Source organism: Chenopodium album, chromosome 19 (assembly GCF_948465745.1).
Source record: "Chenopodium album chromosome 19, dcCheAlbu1.1, whole genome shotgun sequence".
In the NCBI taxonomy this organism is placed as follows: domain Eukaryota; kingdom Viridiplantae; phylum Streptophyta; class Magnoliopsida; order Caryophyllales; family Amaranthaceae; genus Chenopodium; species Chenopodium album.
Genome location: NC_137852.1, coordinates 21,891,433 through 21,904,320, shown reverse-complemented (window position 1 = coordinate 21,904,320; position 12,888 = coordinate 21,891,433). Strand labels below are relative to the sequence as shown.

Below are 12,888 nucleotides of genomic sequence, written 5' to 3'. Positions count from 1 at the left end.
AAATTGAAGGCTTTAAATCCACGCTTTTTGAGGAATTTTGAGATTACGGGAACCCGGTGGCAAAAAGTATAGGGACCCTAGGGGATACATCTTAGGGTCATATAATGATGTTTGAAACCATATATGACCCTTATATGTTACCATAAATGTCCGTGGTAGGCTTCAGGTCACGATATCGGTGCAAGTTTGGAACAGGTAAATTGACTGTTTAAAGGCATATTGGATGGTTCCGCCAACTAAATTGAACTCCTGGAGGATATAAAGAACAATGGTAAACATCTCGGCAAATTTTATTTCCAGGCGAAAAAAGTTCAAAAAATTCCAAAATTAAAGGATATAATCCACGCTTTTTGAGAAATTTTAAGGTTACGGGGCCTGGTGGCGAAAAGTCTTGAGACCCTATGGGATACATCTTAGGGTCATATAATGACATATAGAACCATATATGACCCTTATATGTTGCAATAAATGTCCGTGGTAGGCTTGAGGACACGATATCGGTGCAAGTTTGGAACGGGTAAATTGACTATTTAAATCCATATTGGATTGTTCCACCCACTCAATTGAACTCCTGGAGGGTATTAGGAACCATGCTAAACATCTCAACAATTTTTATTTCAGGGCTAAAAAAGGTAAAAAAAATTTCAAAATCGAAGGCTATATAATCCATGCATTTTGAGGAATTTTAAGGTTACGGGGCCCGGCGGCGAAAAGTCTTGAGACCCTAGGGGATACATCTTAGGGTCATATAATGACTTTTGGAACCATATATGACCCTTATATGTTGATATAAATGTCCGTGGTAGGCTAAAGGTCACGATATCGGTGAATGTTTAGAACGGGTAAATGAACTGTTTAAAGGCGTATTCGATGGTTCCATCCACCCAATTGGACTCCCGGAGGGTACTAGGAACCATGGTAAACATCACTGCAATTTTTATTTTCGGGCGAAAAAAGGTCAAAAAATTCCAAAATTTAAGGCTATAATCCACACTTTTTGAGGAATTTTGAGGTTACGAGGCCAGGTATCGAAAAGTCTTGAGACCCAAGGGATACATTTTAGGGTCATATAATGACGTTTGGAACTATAAATGATTATTATATGTTGCCATAAATGTCCGTGGTAGGCTTGAGCTCACGATATCAATGCAAGTTTGGAACGGGTAAATTGACTATTTAAAGGCATATTGGATGGTTGCACCCACTCAATTGGACTCCTGGAGGATATTAGGAACCATGGTAAACATCTCGTCAATTTTTATTTCCGGGCAAAAAAAGGTCAAAATATTCCAAAATTGAAGGCTATAATCCATGCTTTTTGAGGAATATTGAGGTTAAGGGGCCTGGTGGCGAAAAATCATGAGACCTAGGGGATACATCTTAGGATCATATAATGACGTTTGGAACCATATATGACCCTTATATGTTGCCATAAATGTCCGTGGTTGGCTTGAGGTCACGATATCGGTGAAAGTTTAGAACGGCTAAATTGACTGTTTAAAGGCATATTGGATGGTTCCACCCACTCGATTGGACTTCAGGAGGGTATTAGGAACCATGGTAAACAACTCGGCAAATTTTATTTCAGGGCGACAAAAGGTCAAAAAATTCCAAAATTGAAGGCTATAATCCACGCTTTTTGAGGATTTTTGAGGTTACGGGGCCTGGTAGCGAAAAGTCTTGAGACCCAAGGGATACATTTTAGGGTCATATAATGACGTTTGGAACTATAAATGACCCTTATATGTTGCCATAAATGTCCGTTGTAGGCTTGAGGTCACGATATCGGTGAAAGTTTGGAACGGGTAAATTGATTGTTTAAAGGCATATTTGATGGTTCCACCCACTCAATTGGAATCCCGGAGGGTTTTAGGAACCATGGTAAACATCTCGGCAAATTTTATTTCCGGGCGAAAAAGGTCAAAAAAAATCCAAAATTGAAGGCTATAATCCACCCTTTTTGAGGAATTTTGAGGTTACGGGGCCTGGTGGCGAAAAGAGTTGACACCCTAGGGGATACATCTTTCGTTGCGTTCTTTTAGAACCTTCGTGGCCTGGTGCATCAACATTTTTGCTTCTGACATAACCTGCATAAGCATGTACACTTCCTGTTTAGTTGCAGGTTCTTGTCCATAAGGAAAACAGTCATTCGCATCCTGAAAGATTTCCTCTTCTTCCTCAGTGGGTTTAATGAGATTAGAGGGGTTAACTTGATTTTCCACATCAGAAATAGCCAAGGAATCCGACAGTGGTGCGGTGTTGATGCTTGGCTTCTTGCTTGCAGGGGGCAATGGAAGTTTGTTATTATCAATCAAATCCAGGATAGTTTCCTTTAGCTTCCAACAATTTTCCGTGAGATGGCCCCTACCTTGGTGATATTTGCAGTGTGCGTTGGGGTTCCAGCTAGCCGTTCTCTTTTCGACAGGTGGGCCCCCAAACGGTCCAATGGGAGTTATAAGACCTTTTGCGTGTAGGGGATCAAACGCGGTGTCATAACTCATGCCGATAGGAGTAAAGTTCCTCCTAAATGGTTTCTTTTGTCCTTGATTATTCATAGCAAGGACTTCATTTAAATTAAAGGTGCAAACGTTGTTTGAGTGGGCGGTTTTTGATGAAGAAGGATTGTCGTTCTTCTTACCTTTCCAGCAACTATTGGAGTTACTATTGTTAGCAGCTTTTTGTTTAGCCAGGTCGTCTTCAATATTGATACCAATGTCACAGACGGTCTTGAAAGTGTGCAAGTTATTTTGGTACTTGAGATGCTTCGAATATTTTTCTTAGAGGTTCTTGATGAACATCCTTACAGATTCCTTTTCACTAGGCACCTCAACCATTTTTGCAGAAGTTTCCCTCCATTTGTTAAAGAAGGAAGTAAAGCCTTCATTCTCTTTTTGTTTCAGTATTTCAAGCTCCCTATGATCGGTTTCAACTTGAACATTGCACTTGTAAATACCAATGAAAGCACTTACAATAGACTCCCAACTAGAGGTTTTTTCTTTTTCAAGAGAAAAGTACCATTGTTGACACACAGTTTCTAAAGATAAAGAAAACACAGAATGAAAAGCTTTCTTATCTATTCCCTTAATGTTCATTACAGTTTCAAATGCTCTTAAATGAAAATAAGTGTTATCCATTGGCTTGAATTTCGGGATGTCGTTGGCGTTGAACTTCTGCGGAAGAAGGTCCTTGTCTACCGAGACCCCTTTCGAGCTAATCCCCTAGAATCAATAATCATTGGATAGTTTTCTCAAACATTCCTAAATGAGCTCCATTTGTTGTTGTCTTAGAGGGTCATTAATTTGAAGAGTTAAACCCTTCAACATTTCAGCCAAGTTAGCCACTTGTCCCTTAACTTCGTTGAGTTCTTCTTGACTTGCCATTATCTTCTTAGCTTTCCTTTTCCTACCGATCAGCTTATCAAAAAGTAAGACTTGAACGAAAGTGTTTTCCTTGATTATACGCCCTTCCTTTCTTGACCACGCGCTGTAAATTAAACCAAATTCGTTTTAATGACACGACTCAAATTGACTTTCATTTTATGGTTTAAAAGCAACAAAAAAAAATTAGGGTGAGTATTTGCATATTTTTGGGAATGGGTTCAAACAAGTGGTTTAATTTGAGGATTAATATCCGACTTACCCCCTTAAAAAATGACGGAAAACACGCATTCGAGACTTTCTAGACATGGCCATAGTGTGACAAACAATTTAAGTGTGTGCTTTATAAGTGTGTGCAAGTGACATGCTTTGACTCTTGTGTGTGACCATGGGACTAAGTGCCTAGACTCTATTAAAGACTTAAACAAGGTTTAAACCATAGATAAACTGGTGAAACTGCTTAGCAGACTGTTAAATTAGACTCGTCGTAATGACTCGAGTAAGAAACAGGACTGTCGTCGGAACAACAGAACTGTCGCCGCTGTTTAAAGCCTGTCGCCAAATGACAAAGTTGTCGCCAAGCAACAGATAGTAAACAGAGGCGCCATAGCCCAAATTTCTGCGCCATAGCAGGAACATTAATCTGGACTATTTCCAGTAATTTTACTCTAAGGGGACATGCCTAAATTCGTACTAAGTCATATTGATTAATTTATTAGCCTTTAATTAGTCACAATAATTAATTAATTAATTAATTAATTAATTAGAAGTCCTTTTTAGTCATTACTTGGTTTTTTTAGACTTAAACACAAGTCAAACAAACGGTTAGCACATACATAGTATGCACAAGCAAAGATGCACAAGTAGTTCACATAGTCACAATATGATGCAATGAGTTTGCAACCTAACCATGTCTCTAGCTCTCCAAAGTTCAAAGATATGGGTATGTCAAAGAGGGTCTATGGTTATGAGTCCAGATGCATCGCGCGGAAGCCTTACCTTTGGAAGGGTTGGCGCGTATGGATGGGACCCCACAAGTTAAAACTTGCTTCCACGGTTTGGTGAATTCACAAACTCGGATGTACCCGTTGTTGCCAGGAGCGTTCGATTGGGTAGATGCAGCGTGAACCCCTAGAGGGTTATGGCCATATGTAGAACACATATGGGTTTCAGAAAAGAGAGAAAAACTCAATCAGGAAGTAGAATCGAGCCAACAGTGCTAGAAATAGTAAAAACAAGAAGGCAGAGTTCTGGCTCGGTATTGGAAGAACTTGGCGCCCGACTACAGGGACTGTAGCCGCAAAAGAACCCCTGTCGCCAAACGACAGACTTGTCGCCAGGCGACAGAAGCTCTTTACAGGCGACATGCACTGTTTTCCAGACGCTAGTTCCTACATGCCTCAGCAGGTATTCGGGTTCTTAGAATTTTCCAGATTTCGCAGTATTATTTCGATTCTATTTGTGAAAGATATTTTTAACTCATTTCAGTTGCTTGCTTTCCTATCGACTGGCTACGATTAAGAAGAGGCGAGCTACTTTGGCCGGCGAATTTCGCCAGAGGATTCTTTCGGCGAGTCGTGCGTCGGTGAGTATTTTGACAACACATTTGTATCTTTCTTTACATGTTTATTATTTTTTTTTGATGATTTTCATGTGATTGTATTAGATCGATCTCCATCCTTGGAGTTAAATTGTCAGAGTCCCTGAAGATATCCGTTCTGGCATGGTTCGTTGCCAGTTCCGGGCTATCTACTCGGGACTTCCGGTGCTGCAAAGGCAAACGCTTGGTTTTTAGGCGAGCGCGTTCTCCGGCAACATTCGTCAAAGGAGCCTGTGGTCCCTGTGGATTCTCCAATCCGGATGCTACGTCCGGATTTGCTGTCGACCGAGGATCGAGCTCAGGCGATCCTTGGTTATCCAGCAGATCAGCTGGTGCTGCCGGATGCTTCTTATCTGGCTTTCATTGCATCCAGGCTGACTCCTTTCCCAGCTTTTGTTCCGTTTAGTATCTCGATTCTCTTTTTTTTTTCTATTTATTTTTTCGGAACTTCGACCCTCTTTTTTATTACTACCTCCGGTTCATTTTACTTGCAACAATTTCCTTTTTGGGGTGGTTCATATTACTCGCAACAAATTTTTTTTTTCCTTATTTAGTAACTTTTGAACTGCACAATTACATATATGCCCTTACTTTTTTTCTAATCCTACTACTTAACAATTTTAATTGGATTTGCTTAGTTTTATGTTTTGATTAATTAACCTAACTATTCCCACCAAATTTACCCATTTCCCTTTAAAATCCTTCATCTCCCAACCACCTTCATTGAATCTGCATTCAATACAGATTGAAGATGGTTGAGAGCATTCAATTCTGGGAAATTTTCCTAGAAAACCCACCCTCTCCCAAACCCTACTGCTTTAAATTGTTCACTCTCTCACTCTCTCTCCTCTTTGCCTTCTCTTTGTCTTCTCGTATACTTCATCTTCTTCTCTTCTCTCTCTTCGTTTTCTGGGTTCTGCTCCTTCCTCACTCTTCAACTCTCCATCAAAATGTCTCAAAACCCACCAAAAACTCCAGATCTCATCTGCCTTGAGTCCCTTTCTTCCGGATCTACACGTTCACCCCCTAAAGAGGGTGTAACTAGGTTTGTGCCTAGGCGTGGTTCTCGTGTTATGAAGCCTATCCGTCGTGCTTCGATCATTGCGAGAAGGAGGATTAGAGGGGCGAAGCTTTATGAATACATTTCCAGTGATGAGGATGAGCAGCCCATGCCCACTTCTGGCTCTAAAAGACCTGTTGCAGCAACTGAAAGCCCAGATCTTGAGGTTGTTGCAACTAGGGCTGGCAAATGGATCAGGTCGGGTCGGGTTCGTGTTCGGGTCAGTTGATTTCGGGTCAGCTACCCCCCAACCCTAACCTGATCCATTTAATTTATCGGGTCGAAAACCCGAACCTGAACCTGATATTATCGGGTTCGGGTCAACCCGAAATTGACCTTATCTGACCTGACCTTTTTTTTTTGGGTTTTAAATTTTTAATCAGATTATTCAACCTGAAACTAGCCTGATTTGTTTTTCTAATAACTTTAATTATCAAACCCATTGATATTATCAAACGAACACTCAAGTTCATAGACACATTGCTTTAGTTGAAACCAAAATACTATGTAAACAACATATTTTATTGAAACCAAAATTAACTAAAAGAAGTGTTCTTAATGAACGAGCGAGTAATAAACATAAAAATCAATAAATTACAAGGTAAATAACAAAAACATGAAAAAAAAAACAATTATCATCAGATTTATCACATTTACTAGCTTGCAATATCGTCAGTAGTGTCGCCGCTGCCGCCACCTCTCATTCTTCCATAATTTAATGTGTGGGAAGTCTGGGAACTGCCTGCCTTACTCTTGAATTGCAATATGGAATTATGGATCTCCACAATTGAAGAGAGAGAAAATTGAGAGATAACTTGAAATAGGAGAGAGAAAGGGCTTCTTACGGCTGCTGAAAGAGGATTGAGAGTGTGATAGGATTTAGGGTTTTATGTTTTATTAGAATTAAATATGGTCTTGGGCTAGTTTACTTCAGCATTTTTTTTTTTGCCTATTTCACTTATTTCGGGTTAAGTGGGTCATTTTCGGGTTGAAAATGTCAACCTTAACCTAACCCATTTAATTATCAGGTCGGGTTCGTGTCGACCCATTTAAGTTTTCGGGTCAAGAATCTCAACCCAAACCTGCTATTTTCGGGTCGGGTTCGGGTCGTGTTTTCGGGTCGGATCAGTTTTTGCCAGCCCTAGTTGCAACCAAAGAAGGCGGATCTGGTTCTTCCGTCCCTATATCAGCTCCTTCACCACCACAAGAAGCCATCTCATCAACTGGGTCTTCGGCTTTTCCTGAACTGACTGCCGGAGGAGTTCTCCAGCCACCAGCTACGCATCCTATGATGGGTGGGAGTTCTGCAGGCCCAAGCTCTGGTTCCAAGAGGATCAGATCTGGACTACCTGAAGGGCTTGAGCCTGATGATGTTGTGGAGGCTTACCGTTTGATCTACTACCCCCAGTAGTCCCTTTCCCCATACTAATTTGGGCAGCGTAATTTCTATCACCCCTTTCTCCTGTTACTGTTCCAATTTAGTGATATTCATGCTTATATGCTGCATACTGGTTTTTGTGACTCTGATTTTGGTTATGTTGGCTGTTATGTTACTGTATTTATGAGTCCCTGTGTTCTTGGCTTTTATGCTACTCAAATTCTGGTGTATTGACTGTTGTTGGTGTGTTGGAGTTGCCTGTAAACTGTGTTGTTGTGCTGGATTTGGTTTTCCCTTGTGTTGTTGTGTTGGATCTGGTTTTCCCTTGTGTTGTTGTGTTGGATCTGGTTGATCTTGTGATTTTGTGTTGTTGGTGTGTTGGATTTTTTGCTGGAGAATTTGAGTCCCCTGTGTTTGTTGTAATGAGTCCCCCCTAATGAAATGCATGTTACCCAATCCCATCCAGATGATGAAGGGACTCATCAGATAGCTAATTTGAGTAAGATGGCTGCTCTAGTACCCTCTATTTGAGGAGTATTATCGAGGTACCACAACTCAGAGATGCCTTGAAAGATAAAAAAAAAACCCACTGATGGATGGTTGTTACCTAATACAGAGATTGCTAACATTAATGTCCCAAAAACTGGTACTTGATACTTACATACCTTCAATTGCATCTAAGACTGCCTATCTATGAATACACAATGTTTGATATCAAAATACACCTAACCATTAATTTTGAAAACAACAAAAAACATGTTAAAATCATACTGGTTATGTGTGGCAGTCTATGCTTCATCTTGTATGATATGCATCCCTTTTATCTTCAGTCTACATCTACCTCCATTTGGTTTTCATTTGCAACACTTGTTGGAATAATGATTGAATCAAGGTAGTGTACTACCTCTGCAATGAGTTCCTTGTCCACCTCTAGCAAATCTGGTAGAGCACCTTGCCTATCTAAACTCCTTTTTTTCATGTGTGGTGGTGTGTAGTTGTTACCCCCTTTTCTTCTTAACACCTCTATCATGCAAGATTGGAGAGTAATCCAACAATATTTATTAAGCTCTGCCTCAAATCCATTGAATGCTATTTCTACTTCTCTTATAAGATCATCTAAATTTTGAGGGAATGACTGATACTGCAATGATTGAATGACATTGAAGAGTCCTAAGTCTAAAACATTCATGTCTGGTGATTGTGCTGGTTGAAAAACAAAGTTGATGTTGAACCCATATGCTTTACATGCTTCCTGAAATTCTTCATCTTGTGGTATTTGGTGAGGCCTAGCATTGTCCCACTGAATTGTGATGTCCTTGGGCAGTTGGGGTGGCCATTGTGCATGTATTGTGGGCAAAACATGGTTAAGTAGCATGTCCCTTATAGCTTCTTTGTTTATGCTCTGCACTGCCTTAGCTTCAATTGTACCCTTGTCTCTGTTTTTGCTTTTTTTCTTTGCTTGCTCATACTTGACAAAGGGAAAAAGACCATACTTACCATCATGTAGTAATTGTTTGTTCTCATCATACAATGGTTTCCCAACCATGCCCATAAACATTGCCTTCACCTTAAATCTCCTTGACTGATGTGCTCTGTATGGATTTTCTTCTGCTAGTAACAGGTAGAATGTTCTTGTTTCTGGGTTTATGAAAAACCACTTCTCATCAATGTGTATCCATTGTTGCATATCAACAAAAGAAGGGTCCCCTTCTGTAGGAATAGGGGTAATGTGACTTAGAACCCATTTCAGTCTTGCAATTTTATGGTTGTCAGTCAGTGCTGGTTTGTTTGTGCTTGTGTGTGTTCTTAGTCTACCCCTTTTCCTTAACCTATGAATTGCAGACTTAGAAATATGAAGGGCTGCAGCATACCCTCTTTCAGTCTGTCTCTTGTACAAAGGGACAGATGTTAAGAATTCATCAGTGTATTCCTTTTGTTTTCTACCACAAGCACCTACTTTCTTAGTCCTAACATCTACACCATTCCCTTCTAGCATGTGTTGTTTAATTACCTTAAACCATCTTGTTGTTGTTGATCTATGCACATAATGCTTTATAGCCAAGTGTGATAGAAATCCTCTTGGCAAAGAGTCCCCCTCCATATTGGGCATGATCTCATCAACAAGATTCCTCTTTTCTTCCACTGTCATTTCCCTTTGTTGTCTGCCATACACATGTTCTGCATCTTGTTGTTCAGCATCATCATCTACATCATAACCTTCTAGTTCCTCTGAGCTGTTGTTGTTATCATCACTGTATTCCGCACTCCATTGATGCCATGTTGCCATATCTTGTTCCTCATCATAAAGCTGATTTGCATTGAAGAAGAGTTCTTCAAAGAACTCTGCCATGAGTCCGTGGCTGGAACTTTTTGGATGGTCTTCAACGGAGCCTAGTACAAATGGACATAGATGCTGCTTTTGATTAACTTAGCACTGTGAATGTAGGCTGATTATAAACTAATTTTAGGATGATGTAATTCGTAGGGTTCTGTTTTGTAAACACTTAATTATACACTTATTACCCCCCCAAACCCCGTCCCTGTGTGTCTTTTGTTTGAAAAACAATTACTCTTGTGTTTGGATGAATCCTCTTTTTATAAGGGGATGTTACTTGAATGCCAAGCTGAATTGGATTTGGGGTATTTGGCAGAAAATTTGAATTTTGCTTGAAAATTTGAGAGGGAAATGCTTGTCAAATTTTGTGTAAAGGAGTCCCTTTAAAAATTGGCTGCAAAAAAAAAGGGAGGGAATGCCTTTCCCATGTGAAAAATCAGAAAAAATTGGGTGGGAAAGGTCCACCTAAGCATACTTTCCCACCCTTCCTACTTTTATTAAAAATTGGGACCACATACTTTCCCTCCTTATTATCTCCCTTAATTGCTAAACTATCTCATGCATTAAGCCCCTTAAAAGTTTTGTCTTGGTTTGCGTAAACTTGTACTTTGTTGCAAGTAAAATGAACCGGAGGTAGTATTTTATTATATTTTTTTAGCGGGTCGAACTAGGTGGTTGGGTGCCTCCTTCAGCGGAGATCACGTATACCGATGCTGTTGGGTCGATGACGTAGAGAAAACTAGGTCGTTAAACTAATCCTCCCTACGGTCAAACAAATCTATAATCACTCAACTACCTAAATACAAGTATAGAGGCAAGTCAAGGGTCGAACCACTAGGAACGGTTATATTCAAGTATTTCTAATTAACGCCTAAGCTAGGTCGAAGTCTAAGGTGAAAGGTAACACTATTCTACTTCCTAAACCAAGAATCAAACAAACAAATGAAACACTAGGGAATGAGGATCTACATGCATTCATGAAAACAAAGCTAATTAGGGAGTCAAGCAATCCAAGAAATTGATAGACAAATAGTAGGAGCAATTAGGAGCATTCAAATAATTATCCTCATACTCTCTAACATAGATTTCCCTAGTGCTAAACAATATGAAGAAACATAATCAAATACTCAACTAATTATGATCAAATCAATATCAAGTGGTCATGTCAATCAATTCAATCATGCAATCAATGCTAGCAATCATGGTTAGCTACTCGAATCAAACTTATGCAACATGCAAACCTCTACACTACTACAAAAAGGAGAATACACATCGCCTAAAATAGGGTATATAGAGCGCCTCTAAGGCGCTTCTCTAAGGGGGTGCCCTATAAAGTCTACACAACGCCTATTTGAGGCAATCTATATCTAATAGGATATAGAGCGCCTGTCTAAGATAACAGCTTTCTATTCCAAGTATAAAATAATAAAAAAAAACATGGAAAACAGAGTTGTCATCTATAGATAGGCGCTCTGTAGTTATGTGAAACAAGAACGCTTATCATAGATAGGCGTTCTCTTTTCCATACTTATTTTTTAAAAAAAAAATTATTATTATTATTATTATTTATCAATATTATTGATAAATAATAATAATAATATTATGTACATAATTAATAAAACACCGTAATAACATTTTTATTTATCAAAAAAATTATATACAAATATTTCAATTACATACAATAAATAATCTAGGGGGGAAATATTATATTGCTAGTACAAGTTGAGACAACCACCACTGCTATTAGTGCCGAAAGCCAGCAACACCTCCAAGCACCGCACCAATCAGCGATACAACCACCTCCTTTCCACCGACGTTCTAAATTTTGCAGTAACAATTGAAAACCCACCATTTCAATCAAAGCAGCCTCAACCCAAACCCCTGCTCACGAATCAACCACCCACAAATCAAAACAACAACTAAGAATCAACACTACCAAAAAAAAAAAAGATACATAATTAAGATACACTACCAAATCTAAAGGTGTAAATCAGAAGTTTCAGATTTAAAATTGATAATTAAGACTTAAAACGAACTGGTAAAATGAAAATCAGAAATTCGAATTAGAATAAAATCTAAATTAAAACATCCATAGAAAATAAATAAAATCAGAGATTTCAACATGAAAACCAAACACCCAAAGAGAAACCGCACCAAAAACCCACAGATCTAAAACAATTGAGAAGCAAATCAAAATTTGAAAATGAAAATCAGATCAGATATCTGAAAAAGAATGAAGTCATGAACTTTAGATCGGAAAAATAAGCCAAAAAAATCATAAAAATCACTTTAAAACAACCAAAAAACGAATTTGAACATTGAAATTAGAACAAAAATGAGATTAATCTTCACATACCTTATTACATCTATAGACTTCTCACTTTTTCAATGAGTTTTATTGCAACATTTGTACATTGAAATTCGAACACAAAATCCGGCTCGGTCGACAACGTTAGTTCGTAAAAAGATTAAGACCAACCACCGCGGACAAACCAAGGTTTAAGGTGCTGCCATGGTGGTGATGAACGAAGGTTTGGGATTGGCTTAAATCTATTACAGGTTGGAGCCTTGGAGGTGATGATGGCAGTAGAATATGGTGTAATTGAGGGATGAAGTTAGAAATTAGAGGAGACAGAACTCAGAGAAGTAGTAAGGGTTAGAGGAGAGAGATGTGGAATGAAATATGAAATTAGAGAAGTGACGGCTATAGCTCTTGATTGAGAGGAAAGGAGTTAGGGTTTGTGAGGTGCACGGTTTTTTTTTCCTTTTTTTGATTTTTTTTTTTTTTTATAATACTTATAGAACGCTTAAACAAGAGAGGTGCTCTATATTGTCTAGTTTAAATTTTGTATGTATCAAATAGAGCGGTTAACTTTAATAGGCGTTTTATAGGTTTAACATACAAAGCGCTGATCTTACATAGGCGCTCTATATAATTCTAGAGATCGCCTATGCAACTTGACAGTTGTGTATTGTGTGTTACTTATTCCTGTTTTTTGTGGTAGTTCTATGAATCAATGTAATCACAACACAAGAACTACTCAAATTCCCAAAATAGTCTCAATCCATCAATCACACATGTTTACCCAAACACAAGCAAGTAAACTACTCAAAAAACATGATCAAATGAACAACCAA

The 12,888-nt window shown here is 38.8% G+C and overlaps 1 protein-coding gene and 1 long non-coding RNA gene across 2 annotated transcripts; both read right to left on the bottom strand.

Annotated features, from left to right (window-relative positions):
• Positions 1–8,241: 8,241 nt before the first annotated feature.
• Positions 8,242–9,765, bottom strand: LOC145594184 (uncharacterized). Its single transcript, XM_081650518.1, has one exon. It carries the CDS (start codon positions 9,763–9,765, stop codon positions 8,242–8,244), a length of 1,524 nt encoding a protein of 507 aa, XP_081506644.1.
• A 1,601-nt stretch (positions 9,766–11,366) lies between these two features.
• On the bottom strand, positions 11,367–12,489 carry LOC145595741 (uncharacterized). The gene is made up of 2 exons (XR_014103003.1): positions 12,107–12,489; positions 11,367–11,631 (listed from the first exon to the last, which is right to left on the bottom strand). It is a non-coding gene; the product is annotated as an uncharacterized LOC145595741 (long non-coding RNA).
• Between the last annotated feature and the right edge of the window lie 399 nt (positions 12,490–12,888).